General features: G+C 45.0%; 1 protein-coding gene across 2 annotated transcripts in view; it reads left to right on the top strand.

Moving 5' to 3' along the window:
* CDA (cytidine deaminase) overlaps positions 1-18,346 on the top strand; it is a 28,649-nt gene extending 10,303 nt beyond the window's left edge. The window contains exons 2-5 of one of the 2 annotated variants that reach the window (XM_017662764.3): positions 1,365-1,476; positions 6,195-6,252; positions 9,163-9,281; positions 14,558-18,346. In XM_017662764.3, coding sequence (XP_017518253.1) covers positions 1,365-1,476; positions 6,195-6,252; positions 9,163-9,279 — 287 coding nt within the window. In that variant the 3' untranslated portion in view covers positions 9,280-9,281; positions 14,558-18,346. The other variant, XM_017662762.3, reaches the window with a different exon arrangement.
* The last annotated feature ends 989 nt before the right edge of the window (positions 18,347-19,335 follow it).

Here is a 19,335-nt window from a genome sequence, read left to right on the forward strand (position 1 = left end):
ACGAGGAGTGGCACAGACCATATTCCACATCCTGACAGCCACAGGAAAGCCCAGCTCCTCTGGCCATTTGTTCATGGCCTCACCTCCTTGGAACTGGAGAGTTTGCTAGCCGTTCTGGCTCTGCCGATCTCTTGTTCACTAGGAGCAGGACTTGCCCATTGTCCCCCAGGGACACTCCTGAGACAGACTCCGGGAGGACTCCCTTCCTGCAGGCTCTGCCCCCTTAGCATTCAACCTCCATCGGAGGCCTGTGAATTGCCTTAAGAATTCTACAGTCACAGACACCTTTGACAAAGCTTAGAAGTTTCCTTTTTTTTAAAGTTAGAATGTCGTTAATATACAATCTTATGTTGGTTTCAAATGTACATCACAGTGGTTCAACAGTCCCCACAATCAACTTACATTGCGATTGCGAATTTTTGTGCCCTTTTACTCCCTCCCTTTCTCTCCCCCCTCCTCTCTCCCTTGGGAACCACTAGTCACTTCTCAGTGTCTGTGAGTCTATTGCTGTTTTGTGCCTTCTGTTTTGCTTTGTTTTTATGTTCCACAAATAAGTGAAATCATACAGTATTTGCCTTTCTCCACCTGGCTTATTTCACTGAGCACAATACCCTCTAGATCCATCCATGTTGTTGGAAATGGCAGGATTTCTTTTCTTTTTATGGCCGAATAATATTCCGTCATGTATATGTACCACATCTTCTTTATCCATTCATCTATTGATGGACACTTAGTTTGCTTCCATATCTTGGCTATTGCAAATAGTGTGGCAATAAACATAGGCGTGCATATATCTTTTCAAATCAGGGGTTTTGTTTTCTTCAGGGAAATTCCTGGGAGTGGAGGTTTCTTGTTTGTTGGTTTGTTTGTTTTGACAGTTTGTTTTGCAACACAATTGACATAGAACCCTGGTTGAACTCTGATAGCTGGTAATCAGCCCCAGAAATTTTGCCCAGGCCCAATCTTTGAGTCAAGACCACCCTACCCCCACTGTGGCTACTGTCTCTTAGATTCAGGGCTTGGGGCTCTGCTTACCTTCTTAACCTCAACATCTCCTGCAGCCTCGAACTCTGCTGGGCAGGTAAGGCTGGGTTGATCTGCCTTATTATGGTACCCCTGCTCCCAGGCTATGCTTTAAGGTAGAGGCGTTGGTTAAGTGATGAGAGTGGAAGCTTTGGGGAAGGGCCACTGCACCCATGGAGACACAGAGTCTCACAATGCACCCAGTCAAATTACCCCTTCCTCCACACCTTGTTGAGTGTACTGGTCCCTTCCTGCACTGGAATGGGGCAAACCTCTTACTCAACACATGCAACAGGAAGTGGTTCTGCCAGAAATACCACTGGGCTGTCCTCTCTTCTCAGGGTGCAATGTAGAAAATGCCTGCTACCCACTGGGCATCTGTGCTGAACGGACCGCTATCCAGAAGGCCATCTCAGAAGGGTACAAAGAATTCAAGGCAATTGCTATCGCCAGGTGAGTGGGAAAGGCAGGCTGCAGCAATATTCATTCATCTGTTCAGCCAACATCCACCACACACCCATTCATTCATCTCACATGTTTATTCTGCACCTCCTAAGTGCCAGGTACTGCAGGGCTGGGCTGAGTGCTAAGAATAAAGAGGTAAATAAGAAATGGACTCTGCCCTTAGGGAGCCTACAGAGCAGGTAAACAGTGACGGCAACACCAAGCCAGCCCAGAAAGGCAGCATGGAAACCTAAAAATCACCTTGTATAGACTCCCTGGCCACTACCCGCATTTTTCAGTAGAATAAACTGAAGCCCAGAGAGGTTGAGCAAGTTTCCTGGAAATTAGTGTCAAAGACAGGACAAAACTAGATCTCTAGAGTCACTCCAGAGCTCATTCCACTGCCCCATGCTGTGCCAGGAAGTCAAACACTCTTCCCTGCTCTCTTTGAGCTGAGCTAGGATCTTCACTGTGCGAGCTGACTACTGCACTCAGCATCGTTCGCCTCTCAGTGCCAAGAACCAGGACACTAAAACAAGCTGATGGGGTGAGAGCCGGGTAAACCCAGGTCATGGTTCAGACTAGCCAGAGTCCAGCCCAGGTTCTGGCTGAACAACAGCACTAATTAACTCTCTGTGCATGCCCCAGGCATATAAACCCAGGTTCCCATGTGCATGCCCTCAAAGGGAGCTCACTGAGTTCTTGCTGGCCCAGGACCCAGACTTGGTGGCTTCAGGATTGCAGTGTGAATGGGCTCTTTTACTAATTTGGGTGCCATTACACTTCTGATTTGATGATGATGGCTCTAGTGTGTACCTTTGCACTGTCACAGAGAGTTTGCTTAGCAAGTTAATGGTGCAGGGAAATGACGTGGGAAATCCTTAACCCACCCAGAAGGAGACTGCATGACTGACCACGTATCCGTCTTTTGGGACACGTAGGTGCCCGGATTATGTACTAGGAGTGAATTATCTCTTCACTGTGGAGGCGCCGCAGGAACTTTTTGGCTGGGTTAGAAATGCAGGGACCTAGAGCAAGGCCAATGGAGAGCTGTGTGACACAAACAAGCCCCCATTTCTTTTATAAGATCTTACACTTTGCCTAGGTGTGGCCCCAAGGTGGACCAGGCTATTGAAGGTTTTTTTCCATAGTAACTGGAGCCAAAGGTGCAGTTATGGAGAAAGGCCCCCAGCTTCCAAGAGCCCTCCCGGTGACCAAGGTCTGTCCTGGCTCCCCTTCAGCTTTGGGAGGAATAAATGAGGCTGTGCTGAGAACATTTTGTGCAGATGAGCAGAAATCAGCCTGTGTATTATGCTTTATAAAAAGGGGGAGAAAAACTCAATCTCAAAGCTCATCCAAGAAAATAATGATATTCTGGAGGAAAAGAAGACAAAGTCAACAAAAGGATAATGGCACAGTAGCCTTGCTCTGTTTAGAATGTTCCAAATGAAAGGCTTTTTCTCTTGGTCATTATCTGCTTTTAAACATGACTGGGTATTGCTAGGGATGATTAGCAAACGTCCTTATTTACATAAAACCCACATTTTTCCAGCACCCAACTGCCCTACTCCAGTATTCAGCCTGCATTGGCATCGCTGAGCCAGGAATGCAATCATTATTGCACTAATGACTTGTTAAATTGAGAGTGTGGATTTAGAGAATGAATGGAAACTGCCAGCTCCCTTGTTAACATTGACGGGTGTGAACAGTCTAGGGGAGCCCCTTGGAGATCTGTAAGATGGCGAGTGCAGAGCCCGGGATGGGGTTTTGCTAATGGGGAGATAAGCTTATCCCGCTGGGGTCCCAGCTGTAGTCATCAAAGCCAATAGGTTTCCAGCCTGTCTAGTCTGATAAGCATGAGCTCAGTGTGTGACAGAGATCAGCAGAAACCACAGGAAACTGTCAATACCAGTGAAGGCAGGAGCAGTAAACGTCCTGCAGCACCCAGCACATTCTAGGATGCATCTACCAAGGTTTTAAGTCTTACTCTTGGCACAACATTGAGTAGTAAACTGGCTCCAGGGTCAGTGAGACCTGGTTTCAAATCCCACTCCATGATCCCCTCAGACACGTTGATTCAATGATCTGAATCTAGCTTTTCATCTGTAAGGTAGAGGAGAGTAACACCTACCCCTTGGGCTGTTGGGAGGATACAGGATATGGTTTCTGTAAAATTCCTGACACTGAGTATGCAGCAAATTGAAACTATTGTTTTAACGTTATTTTTCTTCCTTCTATAAACTGCAAAACTACCAGAGGGAGAGCCCACAGGTCCTGGGTTCAAATCCTGGTTCTGCCACTTACCAGCTTTGTGACCTTAGGCAGGTCATGTCACCTTTCATGATCTAGAACATGAGGATAATTAGAGTATTACCTTATAGGGTGATTAGAGGATTAATGAGTAGATACACATAGGCCCTTAGCACAGTGCCTGGCACAAGAAAATGCATCTAAGTGTAAGGCACCATTACCATCAGGCTGTCTCCCCATTCTTAGATATGCTACCTGGATGCACCATTTTGTGACTTTTGAACCCTAGGCCAAATCCAACTTCCCAGGGGAATGAATGCAGGTTCACCTGACCCCCTTGAAAACCCTAAGGCAGGTCAACTGTCCATTGGCCAGTTGGCCATGCATGTCACTAAATTGGGAAAGGAAGTGGTGAGCTTGGCAGGGGCCAGATCATACCTGTATGATTGCAAGGCATGGAAGGGAGACTGGATTTCACCCCGAGCACCTCTCCCATGGTCTTAACAACAGTCTGCCTGTGTTACAGCATGTACAGGCATGCAGACTTTATCTCCCCTTCCAGATGCTAAGGTCCCTGGAGGCAGGGATTCCCTGACTGGTCTTTGTTGCTCCTTTCCCATGCCTGCCTGGCATAGAGCAAGCTCTGGTCAACGTGTGGGGAATGAAGTGAAAAATAACAGAGTCCAGCCTCCAAAGAGCTTTTGAGAGGCACTGGCTGTAACACCTGTCACCTGGTAATCGTAAGGGTTAATTTGGCCCAGTTCGCATCCTGGGTAGGAGTCCCCACCTCTTCATGCTCCCTTGGGCTTTGGTTCTGAGGCTGGAAGTGTGCTCAGAGAGGATCCACCTCTCCACAGCAGGACCTTTCTTTGACTGAACCCCCACATACAAGAGGGAGTTATAGCACCCCATCACTCTCTCCACTCAGCTGCTTTATGCAGTTCCTAACATCTGTCTCTACCTCCACTTGATACATGGTGGGTGGGTGGGTTGTCTGGCTCCTCTTACTGGTCAGAAACTCCCCAGTACAATGAACTGTATCTGTTTTGTTCACCCTGGCCCTGACAGTTCCTGGCACATAGTAGGTGCTCAGTAAGTGTTGGTTGATCAAAATGAGATAATACATGTAAGTGCTTTGCAAGATGACACATTCTAGGCACATATTAAATAACATGATAATCACTATTAATATACAATAATTTAATTGCAAAATAGCACATAGATCACATAGGAAGTAATGAAACTATATATGATAACTAAAACTATGACAGAGCTTATATCTGAAAGAGTAAGTGCCAGTAATTAACACAGGCAATAACAATATGTGTATAGAGCTCTAAAGTTCACAAAGCCATTCACACACCTTATCTCATTTTTATCCTCTAGTATCCGTACCTGTTATTCCCCACATTTTACAGGCAAAAAAAATAAGCGTTGGATAGGTTAAAAGGACTTGGTCAAAAGTCACACATAGTTAGTCAAAGGAGGAGCTGACCAAGATACAAAGTTTAATCCTGTGCTCCTCCAGAGAAACCACAGAGCTTTGGGTCTAGGAGAGCAAGGATGATGGTGGTGATTGGCTTAACCTCTGGCACTGCAGCAGACTTGAGGTTCTTATGGTTAAATTCACCTTGTTTAAACCCCATCGTTCATCCTGCTCAGAGCTGGAGGACGGCCTGTAGGTGTCTAAATTCTCAGAGGCAAACCCTTGGCTGTAAGCATCTCTTCTCCAAATTTCCTCAGATGCAAGGAGCTTGTTTTTCTCCTTGACTCACACATGTCTTATTCTTTCATGCCTCAGGACCTTTGCACACACTATTTCCTGCAACACAGAATAAATGGGGGCTTCAAAATAGCACCTCTGTTATTTCATCTCACTGAACCTGGTTTCTCACAGGTAAATGGTCATTCTGACATCAGATTTTACTGATAATTAATTGAAATGATGTATATCAAGTACCTGGTGGAGATCTTGATGCTCACTAATGGTGACTTAGGACTACATTGCCTCCAAGGACTGGGCCAAATGCAACATCCTCCATAAAATATTCTCCCTCACTCCACAGGCAGGGATTGTCCCCCTTCTTACTATGTGTTCTTAAAGCATTTTGCTTAAAATGATAACTTGCCTAGTATTCTATTTATCCACTGAGCAGAACAATGTCTTGAAAGCCAGAGACAAATTTTCCTTAACCTTGGTGTCCCTGGAGTCTAGAAGACAGACAATGAGTGCTCACAAGCCTATTGAACGCACTAATGAAAACAATGCCCCTGCCCACGGCCTTGCCTCTTGGAAGTGTGGAAAGCTGCCAAGCACTTCTTCCTAGCCTCAGGGACACAGTGTATCTGCGAATCAGGAATTGGGTGATAATATTTGACTTAATCTGGGGCTAGGCAGGAATTCAGGGCCTGAATCTTAGTGATTATCCTCATGCCTCAGGAGAGACTGATCCCTGTTTGATTCTCTCCTTCCCCAGTGACTTACAAGATGATTTTATCTCACCATGTGGGGCCTGCCGGCAAGTCATGAGAGAGGTAAGCAGCCTCTCTTTCTTTCTGGAATGTAAACCGGATGCCTTCCTTTCCCAGGCTGAGCTGCCAGCCAGGAGACACAACTGTCCAGTCTGCTGTGTTGGCTGACTTCTAAGGCCTTCTCATGCTTCCGTGAATCCCTGGAAATTATTCTTTCATTCAACAAATACTTACTGAGTGAGTGTCTACTCTGTCTGAGGCACTGAGCTAGCTCTGGAGAGATAGCAGCAGAAGACAAGGGCTTCACAGAGTTTAAAGTCTGGCACAGGACACGATGAGCAGGGAGCAAAATCAGTTGAATTTTTGAGAATGATAAGGGCTATAGAGAAAAGAATGCAGAAGACTCAACAGTGATAGAAGGGGCAGCAGGCATACCCCAGATCAGGGTCAGAGGTCGGTAAACAAAGGCAGATGGACAGCAAATCCAGTCCTCCGCTGGCTTTTTAAAATAAAGTTTTATCGGCATGCAGTCATGCCCATTCCTTCCTGTATGTCTACAGCTGCTTCGGCCTTACAGCAGCAGAGTTGAGCAGTTACAACAAAGGCCATATGGCCATAGAGCCCAAATGTTTACTCTCTGGTGCTTCACAGGAAAAAGTTTGCCAACCCCTGCTTTAGATAGCCAGGAACGTTCTCTCTGAAGATGATATTTGAGCAGAGATATAAATAATGAGGAAAGAAGAGTCAGACAAAGGTCCAGAGGAGGAAATTTCCGGGTGGAGGGAGCAGCAAGCTCAATGCCCTTACACTTAGTGAGCCTGACAAGTCGCAAGAAGGCCAAAGAGGTTAGAACTTGGCGAATGCGGGGAAAGAGTGACAAGATGGGGCCTTATGGGCCTTTAGTCCGAGAATAAAGGGAATGGGATTGTACCCTTAAAAAACGGTTACAGTGGTAAATTTATACAAATTTTACCACTTTTTTTAAAAATTGGGGAAATAAAAAATAAAGGAAAGCCACTAGATGTTTCTAAGAAGGGACTTAGGGATCTGTTATACTTTTTACAAAGATCATCTTGATGGAAAGCCTCAGTTTCTTCAACTCTAAAAACAAAAGGGTGGATTCAATGAGTTCTTAATCCAGGTTCAGGGGAAGTTTTTCTGTGTGTGTGTACATTTAGGGAAGGGGGTATCGGTCACTTTTTTGGACTCTCAAAGAGGTCTGTGCCCTCCAGAGCCCCAGAAGTTAAAGCCCCCAGCTTGGGAAATCCCACAGGCTCTTGAGCTTTGATATGACATCATCAGCCTGTGAGGATACGTGTGGGCCATTATCCCCATTCTCAGAGAAGGGAACTGACCTGCTGGGATGACAGCCATCCTGCCGGTGGTGACCAGCATTCGGAGCCAGGGCCCACTCACTGCAGAGCCCACGCTCCTTATGCCGCCCCCCCGCCTTTTATGGTTCTATAAATGGGACCAATTATCTTCAGCCATGGAGGAGACATAATGATGCTTTGATGAGTAGGGCCTGCTTATTCCTGGGGGGCTTCTGCTCTTGGAGTTAGTTGTTTAAGCACATGGCAAAGGGAGGTTGTTTCAGCTTTGCTTTTGTGTCTTGGGGTTTTCAAGTATCTGCTGAACATACAAACATCTCCATCTTCCTTCTGCTTCTTGCCAGAACTGCAAAGCAGACACAATTAGCAGAATTCATGTCCCAAATCCAGATGAAAAATGCTACCATAGAGGCACTGAATTCACAGTATGATCTTCATCTCACTTTAGGGAAGAAAAGGCCGCCCAGCACCGTGTACTTGTTCCAGTTGCTCAGTGCTGTTTTCTCCAAACAGTTTAGAGAGAAGGTGAATGAACGAGCTAAAGGAGGGACAGTGAAACAAACCAAAATGTAAATAATAGGAGACAAAGCCTGGGGACCAGGGACCTGGCAATTAAACTGGCCTCTACTCATCTATCATCTAAATCCTCAGGCAGAGCCTGCCAAGCAGAAAAATTCCTTTCTTAAACATTAATTTTAAGAAAGCCAGAGACTTACTGTGCCTGGTAATAACTTGGTCAGTCAAGCAGAAGCATGGAAAAACAGCAGGGTGCAAACCTGAGTGGGCATTAGCAACTACTAGTGGCCAGTAGGAATGGCTTCTGTTAACTGAGTGTCTGCTGCTATGTACCAGACTCTGCATGCAGGCCCTTTACACACACCACCTCCAATTCTCATAACACCAGGCCCAGTAGAGCCCTGGTCTATTGACACCAACTCTAGAAGTCTCTCCATTACACCACAGTAGATTTAACTCTCCACCTACCTCCTGTCTAATACGTTCTTCTGTCTCTAAAACCATTTCACGGATCAAGACACTGAGACCCAAAGAATTTAATCCTTTGTCCAAGGTCACACAGCAAGCAAATATAGCTCCTGCTTGTGTCAGAGACAGATGGGGAGACAGATTTAAGCTAAAATTCTGCTTGGCTGACTCTACCCTGCTAAGCCTCAGTCTCCTCATCAGTAAAAGGGGTATAATAGTAGCACTTACCTCAAAGGGAAGATGATGAAATCATGGGTGTGTGGTATCTGGTGTTTATAGAGACAGGCATGCAACCTCTGTGGTTGTGAGGAGTAAACAGCTGCTGTGAGGGACGCGTATATCAGTTATTCATCATCACAGCTGGAGGGTTAGCTTTTGTTCTTATAAAGCCCTGGGTGAGTCCTTAATCACTGAACAGAGCATTTATTTCCCATTAACCATGTGCCAAGCACTGTGTAACTGCTTAACATGCAATCTTTCATTGGCTCCTCCCTCGAGCTCTAGGGGCGGGTATGATTATCATCATCCCCATTGTACAGAAGAGAAAACTGAGGCACATAGAGGACCATTAGCAAGAGGTAGAGCCAGACTCAGACCCAGGTAAGTCCCACCCCTCGGCCACACTGCCTCCCTCATGCTGGCTTTGCCTCTTTTCCAGTTCGGCACCAACTGGGCTGTCTACATGACCAAGCCGGACGGCTCGTACGTCGTCAGGACGGTCCAGGAGCTGCTGCCTGTCTCCTTTGGGCCCGAGGACCTGCAGAAGATCCAGTGAAGGTCGGAGAGCACTCGGCCTGGGAGAGCTTGGGTTCCCACATGCTTGAGGGCACAGCTGCCCTGAGATCTTCATGAGGATGCCCCCCCAGACCTGGGGACATCTGCCTAGTGGGCCCCAACCCTACACGGGCTGAGCAGAGATGACTTTCCCAAATTACACTCAAGCACCATGTGGAAAATCTGCTGAAGTGATAAAGGGTTTCACTCCAGCCTGGGCCAAAGGCCCTCCTTGCACTCTACCTTGTCCTCCCTGGGACAAGCGCACCCCATCGCTTCCTTTCCTTCCTGCACAACCTCTTTAAAATTCTTACCAAGTCTGGATGGCTTCGCCATTGGCCTTCCTGAGGTTCTAACCTGTTCTGAGCAACCGTTTTTTCTGTTATAGACAATTCAGGATGTCCTGGCTCGAGGGAGCCCGTTTTGCTCTGTGTCTCTATCGTTGCTCACAGCTCTTAGGGGGACAGGGTGATTTGTCTTTACAGAAAGACCTGGGCACTTTCTGCTGGGAGAGGAGATGGGCATCTTGGAACTGTGTACTCTTCAGTGCAGAGAACTGAGATTTTAGGCTTCTTGCCCCTGCAGTCTCCAGATGGGAGGCCCCACTGCTTTGGGCTGTTGTCTGGTTTGGGCTCAGTATAAACCTGAGCACCCATGGGTGTTAGGGAGAGTCCAAAGTATAAATAGGGAGGCATGAGTTTTTCTAGACAGTGGAACAAATGCTTCTCTGAGGATCTTTTCTCTGAGCCATTTTTTTCTAACTATAGAAAAAAAAAGTACTGTATATCAAATACCCCTGCATGGATTGTTTTTTGTTAAATTTAAAGCACTCAGCAACTCCATGAAGTGCGTTATCTCCTCCTACTCACGAATGAGGTGCTGGGCATCAGAGAGGTTGAGATATTTGCTCAAAAACTGTGGCAAAGCTCAGACCAGAGTCTGGGTCCTGTAACTTCTACTGTGGCCTAGAAAAAGTGCATGCTTTCTGCCAGGTGTTAAGGTGTTTAACGTATATGAACCCATTTAGTCCTCACTCATTAAGCTAAGAGCATATTACCCTCATTTTACCAATGGGCAAATCAAAGCTCAGAAAGGTTAAGTCATTTGTCCAAAGTCACACACCTAATATGTGGCACAGCTGAAATTTGAAACAGGTCTGTCTGATTCCAAGTGTTTTTTTCTATTCTCCCAAAGCTGATGTCTGGCTGCTTTTATTTACCTGAGTGTCTTTTATATGGCAAACACTGAAGAGAGAAAAATGTATAAGAAACAGTTTCTGCCCTTGAGGAACTCACGGTCTGGGATGAAAAGAGAGGTGTAAGTAGGTCTAATGCACAGAAATACACACTGTCATCCAGGCAGGTACCAAGGTGGCACAGTGGGCCATGCCACCTTCTGGGGTGTGAGGAGCGTCAGGGAGGGGACTGTTTCATTGGTGCAGTGACTATCAAACTCTCTCACACACGCACACACACACAGACACTCAGGAAGGTGAGGACTGAGGGGAAGGAGCCAGGCTGCCCTCTACGGGGGCTGACCGCTCTGGTATCCTCCTGGAGGAGGTAGCCTTGGGCCCAGCCTCGGTGGCTGGGGCAAGAATAAAGCCCAGGTTTCCCCTTTCCGAGACAAGCATGTTTCTGGAGGCACAGGAAGAGGACAGGTAAGTCACCCCTTCCCTGGAGTCCTTTCCACTCAGATCCGGAGCATCTGCAGGCCCTGCTGTCTGCTAAGACTGGCTTTTGCACAACACACCCAGACCTACCTGCTGACATCTTGGGAGACAAAAGTAATTCCAATGTTGCTGCACAACATGTCACAAAACTCCACTCTGCGTTTCTTTAGAAATGACTATTGGGGTCTTCAGCATATTTTTCTGAATATTCTCAATAAAGGGGGATGAAAAAAGAAAAAAAAAGCTGGAAATACCCTAACATTAACATCAGTTAAAATTCTGCTTAATGAGAATTCAGATTAGTGATATTTTTCTTTCTATATATCTGAATTTTTTTAAATTTCCAAAACAATTTTTTTTATTTGATAGGGAAAAACAGTACAGCACAATGGTAAAAAGGTTTGAACTTTGGAGTTGGGCATCCTCCAGACTGTGTGGCTTTGGGCAAATAGTTTTATTATGCTGAGACTCAATTTTCTCATCTGTCAAATGGGGATGGTTCCATCCATCTCATAGAATTGTTAGGCAGGAAAATAGATATGAGTGGGGTACGAAGAGAATAAGGCCAGTAAAGCCCACTAGAACGGACTCAAAGAGTTAACCAGTTGAAACGAGAAAGCCACAAAAGACTCAGAGTTAATGCGTTAGTCCATTAAAGCGCAGAAGGCCAAGAGCAACTTGACCTAGCATGTCTAATACTCCCCAGATAAAGAAAAGTATCTCTGCATAGCCTATGATTTCATTGTAAGAATTAGCACCTGCTAAAAGGGCCGACTTATTCAGGAAGAATTCTATCTTAAAGCTAAGATTGCATTTTAATCAAACAGACAACTCAGCCCACCTTGGAGGCAGGGCAGACAGTCTTGACTGGAAAGGGATCACAGCAGTAAATTTCCTGTGTTAGGTTTAAAAGAAGAAACTTAATGTCTTGACGAAGACGAGCATTCTGGGACCATTTGGCAGGTCTGCACCTAGCCTTTTGTCGCTTTCCTGAAAATCATCAATCGCCTATAAAACCCCAAACCCTAAACCCGTAGGCGCATTCCTCTCTCTGAGGTCGCCCGCACTTTCTAAGTGCGTACCTTTAATAAAACTTCATCTCAACCTTCAGCGCACTTCTCTCTGAGGCTGCCAGCGCTTTCTAAGTGCGGAGCCTTAACTTTGTCTCTTCAACCTTTTAGAGCACTCCTCTCTCTGAGGCCGCCCGCACCTTCCAAGTGCGTAACTCTAAATAAAATTTTACTCTGCCTCACTACTACTGCATCTCTGCCCTTCAAATCTTTGCTGTGGTGGGGACAAGAACCCAGCAAAATACGCAACACTGCCCTAACAGAATTGTGCAGATCAAATGAAATAATATATGCCCAGTGTCAGACCCTCAGTAAGCTCTTGATAAATGTCACTGTTACTTTGATTAAAGGTGACAAATTTTGGTCCATTGAAGCTGGATTTGATTTTTTACAAAGAGGCGACAGTCTTTTACACCCAATCTATTCATTCCTTTAACAATGATTTATTGAGTGCCTACTGTGTTCTAGGGCTGGGACCAGACTCTGGGGACACTGCAGTGTATAAAACAGATGAGATCCCAGTCCTCATGGAGCCCTCAGTTTCCCAGTGGGAAAATGAGTTCTAAATGATGGCAGTACTTTAGGACGAGTGTCACCCAAGGGGAAGAAAGTGCTCAGGGAGCAAACAGCAGGAATAGAGCTTGCCTAAGAATGGGCAAGGCAATGCTGAGGAGGACCTGCTCCAGCCCGGGCCCAGGGAGGGGCACCCAGTTAGTTAGGGAATGGGGATTGGGGGCACAAAGAATGAGGACTGCCTAAAGGACTATGCCCAGTGTTCTTGTGTGTCATGGAAACACTGGGAAAGCCAGTTCTCAAAGAAAGATTCTAGAAATTATTTGAACAGTGTCTGCTTGGAAGAGCAACATTCACGTGGCTGGAGAGAAACTGGGATGTTTGTTTAAAATAAGAGAAATTTCATTTTTCAGTCCCACTGTTCTGAGGGCCTGTGATTTCAGAGCAGCACATGTTCTATTGTTCAGAGCTCTCTGTGTTTTTAGGCCCCTAAAGCTGAGGGCCAGATTCCCATGGAAATAAACAGAAGCATGGATATTTCTGCTGCTCTTGCTGGCAGGTGCTAATTGTTTATGTAAACTACAAGATTCTTTAGGATTTCCTTTTGGCAGGAAGGAGGGCACAACTGTTACTGACAGCCAGGAGGGGTACTTTGGGCACATATGTCAGAAATGAAACCAGAAAATACTGTTGAAGAATTTAAAAAATGGAATGGCCTAATAAGTCTCACACACATGTAATATTTCATATATGCTTAGCTGAGCACAGAAACAGTCTGTAATGTCATGTATGATAAGGGGACTTTACAGGGGGAGAAACTAAAATCACTATGACTGAACAGAAAAAATATGGCATAATGATTGCATTAGTTTATTCAGTGTCTATTGCTGTGTAACAAATGAAGCCAAAATGTAGCCGCTTAGGACAACAAAAATGCATTGTTTCAGTGTCTGCTGGTCAGGAATCTGGGCAGAGCTGGGTTATGGCTCAAGGTCTTGTAGAAGCTGCAGTTAGAGTGTCGGCCAGGGCTTCAGTCTCATCCAAAGGCTTGACTGGAGAAGGATCCACTTCAAAGCTCACTCATGTGCCTGTTGGCAGGATTCGGTTCCCATGGGCTGTTGCTGTTACTATTCAGTTCCTTTCCACCTGGGCTCTCCACAGGGCAGTTTACAACACAGCAGCTGGCTTCCCTCCAAAGAAGCAAGACAGGAGCCAGAGTCTTTTTGTAACCTAACCACAAAGGTAACATCCCATCATTTCTGCCAGATTCTATTCCTCAGAAGCAAGCCTCTAAGGTCCAGCCCACAGTCAAGGAGAAGAAATTACACAAAGGAATAGAAACCAGGGGGCATCTAAAGATGTAAAATTTGAATGCACGTGAAAAGAAAAAGATTGGTAGGGGTAGCTGGAATGTCAGAGGAAGCAGGCATGGCTAAGGGTTGACCTTATTCCAAAGGACAGCTATCAGTTTCAGGCAGGGGTACGGGTGTCATGGTCAGCTGTGTGCCTTAAATGGCTTCTTCTGTCAAATCAGGAGATATTAGAGATCTGAAGGAAACTATAGAAGAAATAGTTATAACAGTAAAGTATTGTTGCCTCTGGGCTTAGAGTGAGTTGGAACAGGGGTGTTGATTTTTCATGATGAGCCTGTCTATATATTATACACTGTTAGTGTTTTTTAAAACATGTATTCATATTACTTTTATTTAAAGGGCTTTTACTCTAAAGCAAAATGAAAGTGGCATAAAAAGAAGCCATCAAAAGGAAATTCACTTAGCAATAATGTAGTGTAAATTCTGGAGAGCAAATGCAGTAGCTGACTCTGTTGGGGGTGGGAAGGAGGAGTGAGTCATGTGACTGGGAGTTTGAAAGGATAGCTCAGCTGCTTCCCCTCCTCTTCACCTTGAGAGCTAACCTGCCCACTGAGGGCTTGTTTCCAGATGGTTCTCGAACAAGGGCTGGAGATCCAGCTGGCCCTGTGCTGGATGATCTAAGGTTAAAAATCACAATCTCTGTCCTTACAGAACTCATAGTTGAGAGGGGGAGACAGAGAAGGAGCTCCTAGCCCACTCTAGGAAGGATCAAAGGAGCCTTCCTGGAGGAGGTGACCTCAAGTATGAATGGCGATTTTTTTCAAAGAGGTAAGTCAAGACAGAGGGATCAGCATAATGCTTCGGACAACTGCAGGTAATTCAGTATTTCTGGACCGTGAAGGGCAAGGAAGGAAGACAGCAAGAGAAAGACATTAAGACCAATAGTGAAGGGCCTTCTGTGCCAGGCTAAGGAGGTTGGGATTTATCCTGAGGGCACAGGGCAAGGGCAAAGAGCCTGTAAAGGGCTTTAAACAGCAGGTGACAGAGCCATGTGTGTACTTTGAATAATCACTGCAGGGAAGCAAATATATTGGACTGCATAAACCACAGACTGTCTGAATGTCTCAACAGCACATCTTCCTAATCCATCACCACCCCATTTCCATCCATCTTCCCTGGGCAAAACAGAAAGACTTCTACCCAGTGAAATCTCACTCTCTGCCCAACAGTGTCTGATTCTATCCTCCAAAAACTACAGCCCAACAGTTTCAAGTAGCTGGATTTTGATCTGGCAGCAGCTTTGCTCTGTCAACAGCTTTAGCAAAAATTCCTTTCACCTCTGCACAGAGATAGCATTTCTGAAATGGTCTGTGGATAAAGGATGCTGCTGCTCTGGGGAAATGTGTCTGTCTCCTGCCAGGAGGAGACAAAGAGCACTGAAATGGTGCCAAAGGACACCATCCAGAAGGAAAGGTCAACTCGCCCTCCACAGCTCTCTTCTTGAAGTCTTGTCTTTTCCCATTTTTACATTAGCATCAGCTTTATTTCCCCCATGTCCTTTGGGGGAAGGTGAAATGATGCTTCTTAGGAATATTATGTAAGGGAAAGGGTGCAAGAATGAAAGAAGGATGCCCACAGAGCATCCTGTACACCAGATGCATTCCATTCTCCAACTCTTGTGGCTGAGCATATCAATGCCTGCCTGATACGTCACTGACATTTAATAAATGTTCCAGGAATGAATGAGACTCATATAGAATATTAATCTGCAGTATAAACAGACACCTCAGCAGAAAACCGTATACCATATCCCCGACTTCACTTTCTTGGGATAGCACTGCAGAGATGGAAGATGAAACAGGAGAAGCTCAGAACCATCCCCTGCGACCTGAGACTTGGTGCCACCATGGGAAGACTTTTCCTTCTACAGAGAACAGACGGGGATGAACAGAATCAGGGCCATGATCCCTGAGAGAGGCAGCCCCTGCACCCCACCACAATAAGGCTGTTATCTGCCCTGAGAATAGAGAACCTGGGCACCCTGCAAGCACTGCTGAAGCCTCTCTGTTTAGAAGTCCCCTCGCTTGCCCTCTTCTTACAGAGGTCTGCTGAAGAATCAAGCTTTGCACTGTGCTTGGTTCAGACCTGTCAGAAGCAACTTCAATGCTCAACAGAAGGGGAAGTGAGCTAGGCCAATGCTCTCTGATGACAAAGAAACTGCACAGCCTACAGGGTTAATTAACATCAGTCTGGAGATGTCATTTCTGCAGGTGGGTAAGCTAAGTTATCAGAGGTCCTGCGATTTTATTTGCAGCTTCAGAGTACAAATACAAAGGCTGATGACAAATGCACTCTGTAACTCAACAACACCAGTACAGCGTCCCTCTAGTGAACGCATCTTAAATAGCTGCAGTCATCACAAGCCTCCTGGTATAAGGTGGCATTCCTAGGAGAGTAAAGAAAATCCTTGTAGTTAAACCATTAAATATTGCAGAGAACCTCTTGTTCCTTCCCAGTAAACATTAAAGAGCTGTAATGATGACACACAGCAGATGAAATTTAAACTTTAAATGAGACCTTTGCCCCAACTGTTTCCCTAGGTGTGCCCGTGGTCACAAGAGCGTGAAGTCTCTCCCACCTTCTCTGCCTTATCTTTCTGTAAAAAACAATTTCAATGGTGCATTTCAAGTGTAATTTAAAATTCTCTGAGCTCAATCAAGGAATTAAAGGAATTAAATCCGATTTCTATGGGTTCTATAAGTAAGTTGAAAAGAAAGTCATCTATTTGTCTATTTATGTATCTCCCAAATAAATGTTTGGGGACCACAAGGGCCCTGCAATTTCTCCCAAGAGAGAGCAGAACACAGACACACAGACACACACTGCTGAAACAGTTGGCTACCCGACCGTAGCCAGGGATCCACGCCTTGAACAAGCAAGCTGCAGACCCAGAACCCTTCATGACTGAAGATTCCCTCCAACAGCAGCTACCGCCTACATGTCCCCTGACTTTGTCTTTAAAGGAAGAAAGGGATGTGAAACCTTTTGCTTGTGCCTTGCCTCTGTCTCTCTCCCCATGTCCTGCCTTTTTCGCCTCTCCATCATCAGGAGAATCACAGTGAAGACACTTTAGAAATACGCTGAGAGCAGAGTTCAACTCAAGGTTTATGGTACAACGAAGCTCATTATTCAAATGTATTTTTTGTTTGAAACCATTAAATTCCAAGACAATTCAGTAAACTGTGAACTTTAGCGCACTATTCAAAATAAGTTCATTTTTCAAAAAATATTGAGACCATGAATGAGTTACTGATTTATGTTAAAAATATTTTTATGTAAAATGTTTATTGAAATATTACACAGAAAATTTCACAAATCAAAGTGTACAGCTGTGAATTTTCATCCCATGAACATACCCTGATCAAGAAACAACATCACCTGCACCCCAAAACCTCCCAAATCCTCCTCTAGTAACTACCCTCCAAAGAGCAACTGCTATCCTGCTTTCTAACATACATATTTTGTCTGCCTTTGAACTTTACGGTGGATCCATGTAGAATCACATGGTATTTCTTTTTATGTTTGCCTCCTTTAACTGATCAGTATATATATATATGTATTTATAAAATGTATCCATGTTGTTACATATAGTTGTAGACACTCATGGCTGTTTTGCATCCCATTGAGTGACTATACCACAATTGATGCTGTCTAGTATAGATGGCCGTTTGAACTGTTCCTGGTTTTACGCTGTGTGGAATCATGCTGCTATGAACATTCCTGGGGAAATTATGTATGCGTTTCTGTGGGTCTATAGCCAGAAGTGAAATCACCAAGTCCTCATTTAAATATATATTAGTTTCAATATATTTAAATTCACCAAATTCAAAGATGGATCCTTTTGCAGTTGTCTTATTTTTATCTGCTGGCCTGTTGTTCCCACTTACTCCACAGCATAGAACCAGGGCTGTGCTGAAGGACCCAAATAAGCCCTGAAATAAATGGGTTAGGCTGTGTCTCTCTACTCAAGCAACAGTGAGACGGGTCTCAGGACAAATGAAAGTCTCCTTGTCCTGAGCGCACCCACTCACACACAGAGATTCATGGCCACATCCACAAAAATATTCCACATATCTTCCAGGGCCTGTTACCCACAACCAGGCTTAGGGGTAAGGAATGGAAACTCATGATCACAGGAACATTTTTTTTCTTTTTTTCTGGTCTTGTAATAGCCAATTCATTTATTTATTTTAAATTATTTATTTATTTGTTAAGGTATCATTGATGTACAATCTTACGTTCAGGTTTCACGTGAGTAACATTGTGGTTACTACATTCACCTATATGATCAAATCCCCCCCCACACACCCCATTGCAGTCAGTCTACAGGAATATATTTTTTTAATGGCAGCAGCACAAAATATATCTCCTTAGTTAGCTCAGAGATGGCTTAGTCTCTTGTAAAAGAATAGCTCATGACCAAATAAATTATGTAGAGCATCTTTGGATCCCAATTTGGAAAACAAAACAAAACAACGGGGAAATGTGAATATTGCCTGGATTGTAAATGATACTATGGAGTTAATCTTTTTCAAGGTGAGAACAATATTCATTTTTTGTAAAGAGTTCTTTTCTCTTAGAGATAGATACTGAAATATGTATAACTATGTCTGGGATCTGCTTTAAAGTAATGGGGATAGTAGGAAGGTATAGAAGAATAAAATAATGGTCATTTGTTGATAATTGTTGAAGGTGGATAATGGGTACATGGAGTTTTATATACTATTCTACTACTGTGCATGTTTGAAATTTTCCATTAAAAAAAAAGGCAGGAAAAAGAAAAAAAAATCACCCAATATAAATTCCTTTATCAGTCATTCCTAACAGCGGGTTTGGGTAGCAAGATACTGCCACTAACATACTATGTGAATTTGGGCAAGTCGCTCCACGTCGGGATCCTCAGTTCACTCATCTGAAAAATCTGGCCTTGGGAGTGAGATTTCTCTTGTGGTCCTAAGAACCAGAAGGGGCTGTGGGTTTTGTAGAGAGATGCCTCAGGGCATGGAAGGAGGGGGCGACAAAGACATAACAATCAAGGCAACGTGGATTTTGGCCTCGGCTCTGACACTGCGTGCGACCTCAGTCGCTGCCCTTCCTAAACTTCAGTTTCCTTACCAATAAAAGTGACATTCCTGTCTTGGGAAAATAAACAGATGTAGAGAATCCAGCACGGTGGGTGATACTCAATAAATATTAGTTTCCCTTCACAGGTTCTCCATTTTTCCCAGGGCCAGTGATGTTCACACTCAGGACCTCCCGGACACGCAATCCACCTCCGACCCAGGGTCCAAAGCTCAAGAGCAAGAAACTGCCCACCGCGCAGCTGCGCTCACAGCGCCCCGCGCGGGCAGCCACAGGACCGCCAGGGAGTGGGCCCCGCCCACCGGCGCCCGCGCCTGCGCAGAGGCTCCTCCCCCGAAGTTTGTTGA

Source organism: Manis javanica, chromosome 4 (assembly GCF_040802235.1).
Source record: "Manis javanica isolate MJ-LG chromosome 4, MJ_LKY, whole genome shotgun sequence".
Classification (NCBI taxonomy): Eukaryota; Metazoa; Chordata; class Mammalia; order Pholidota; family Manidae; genus Manis; species Manis javanica.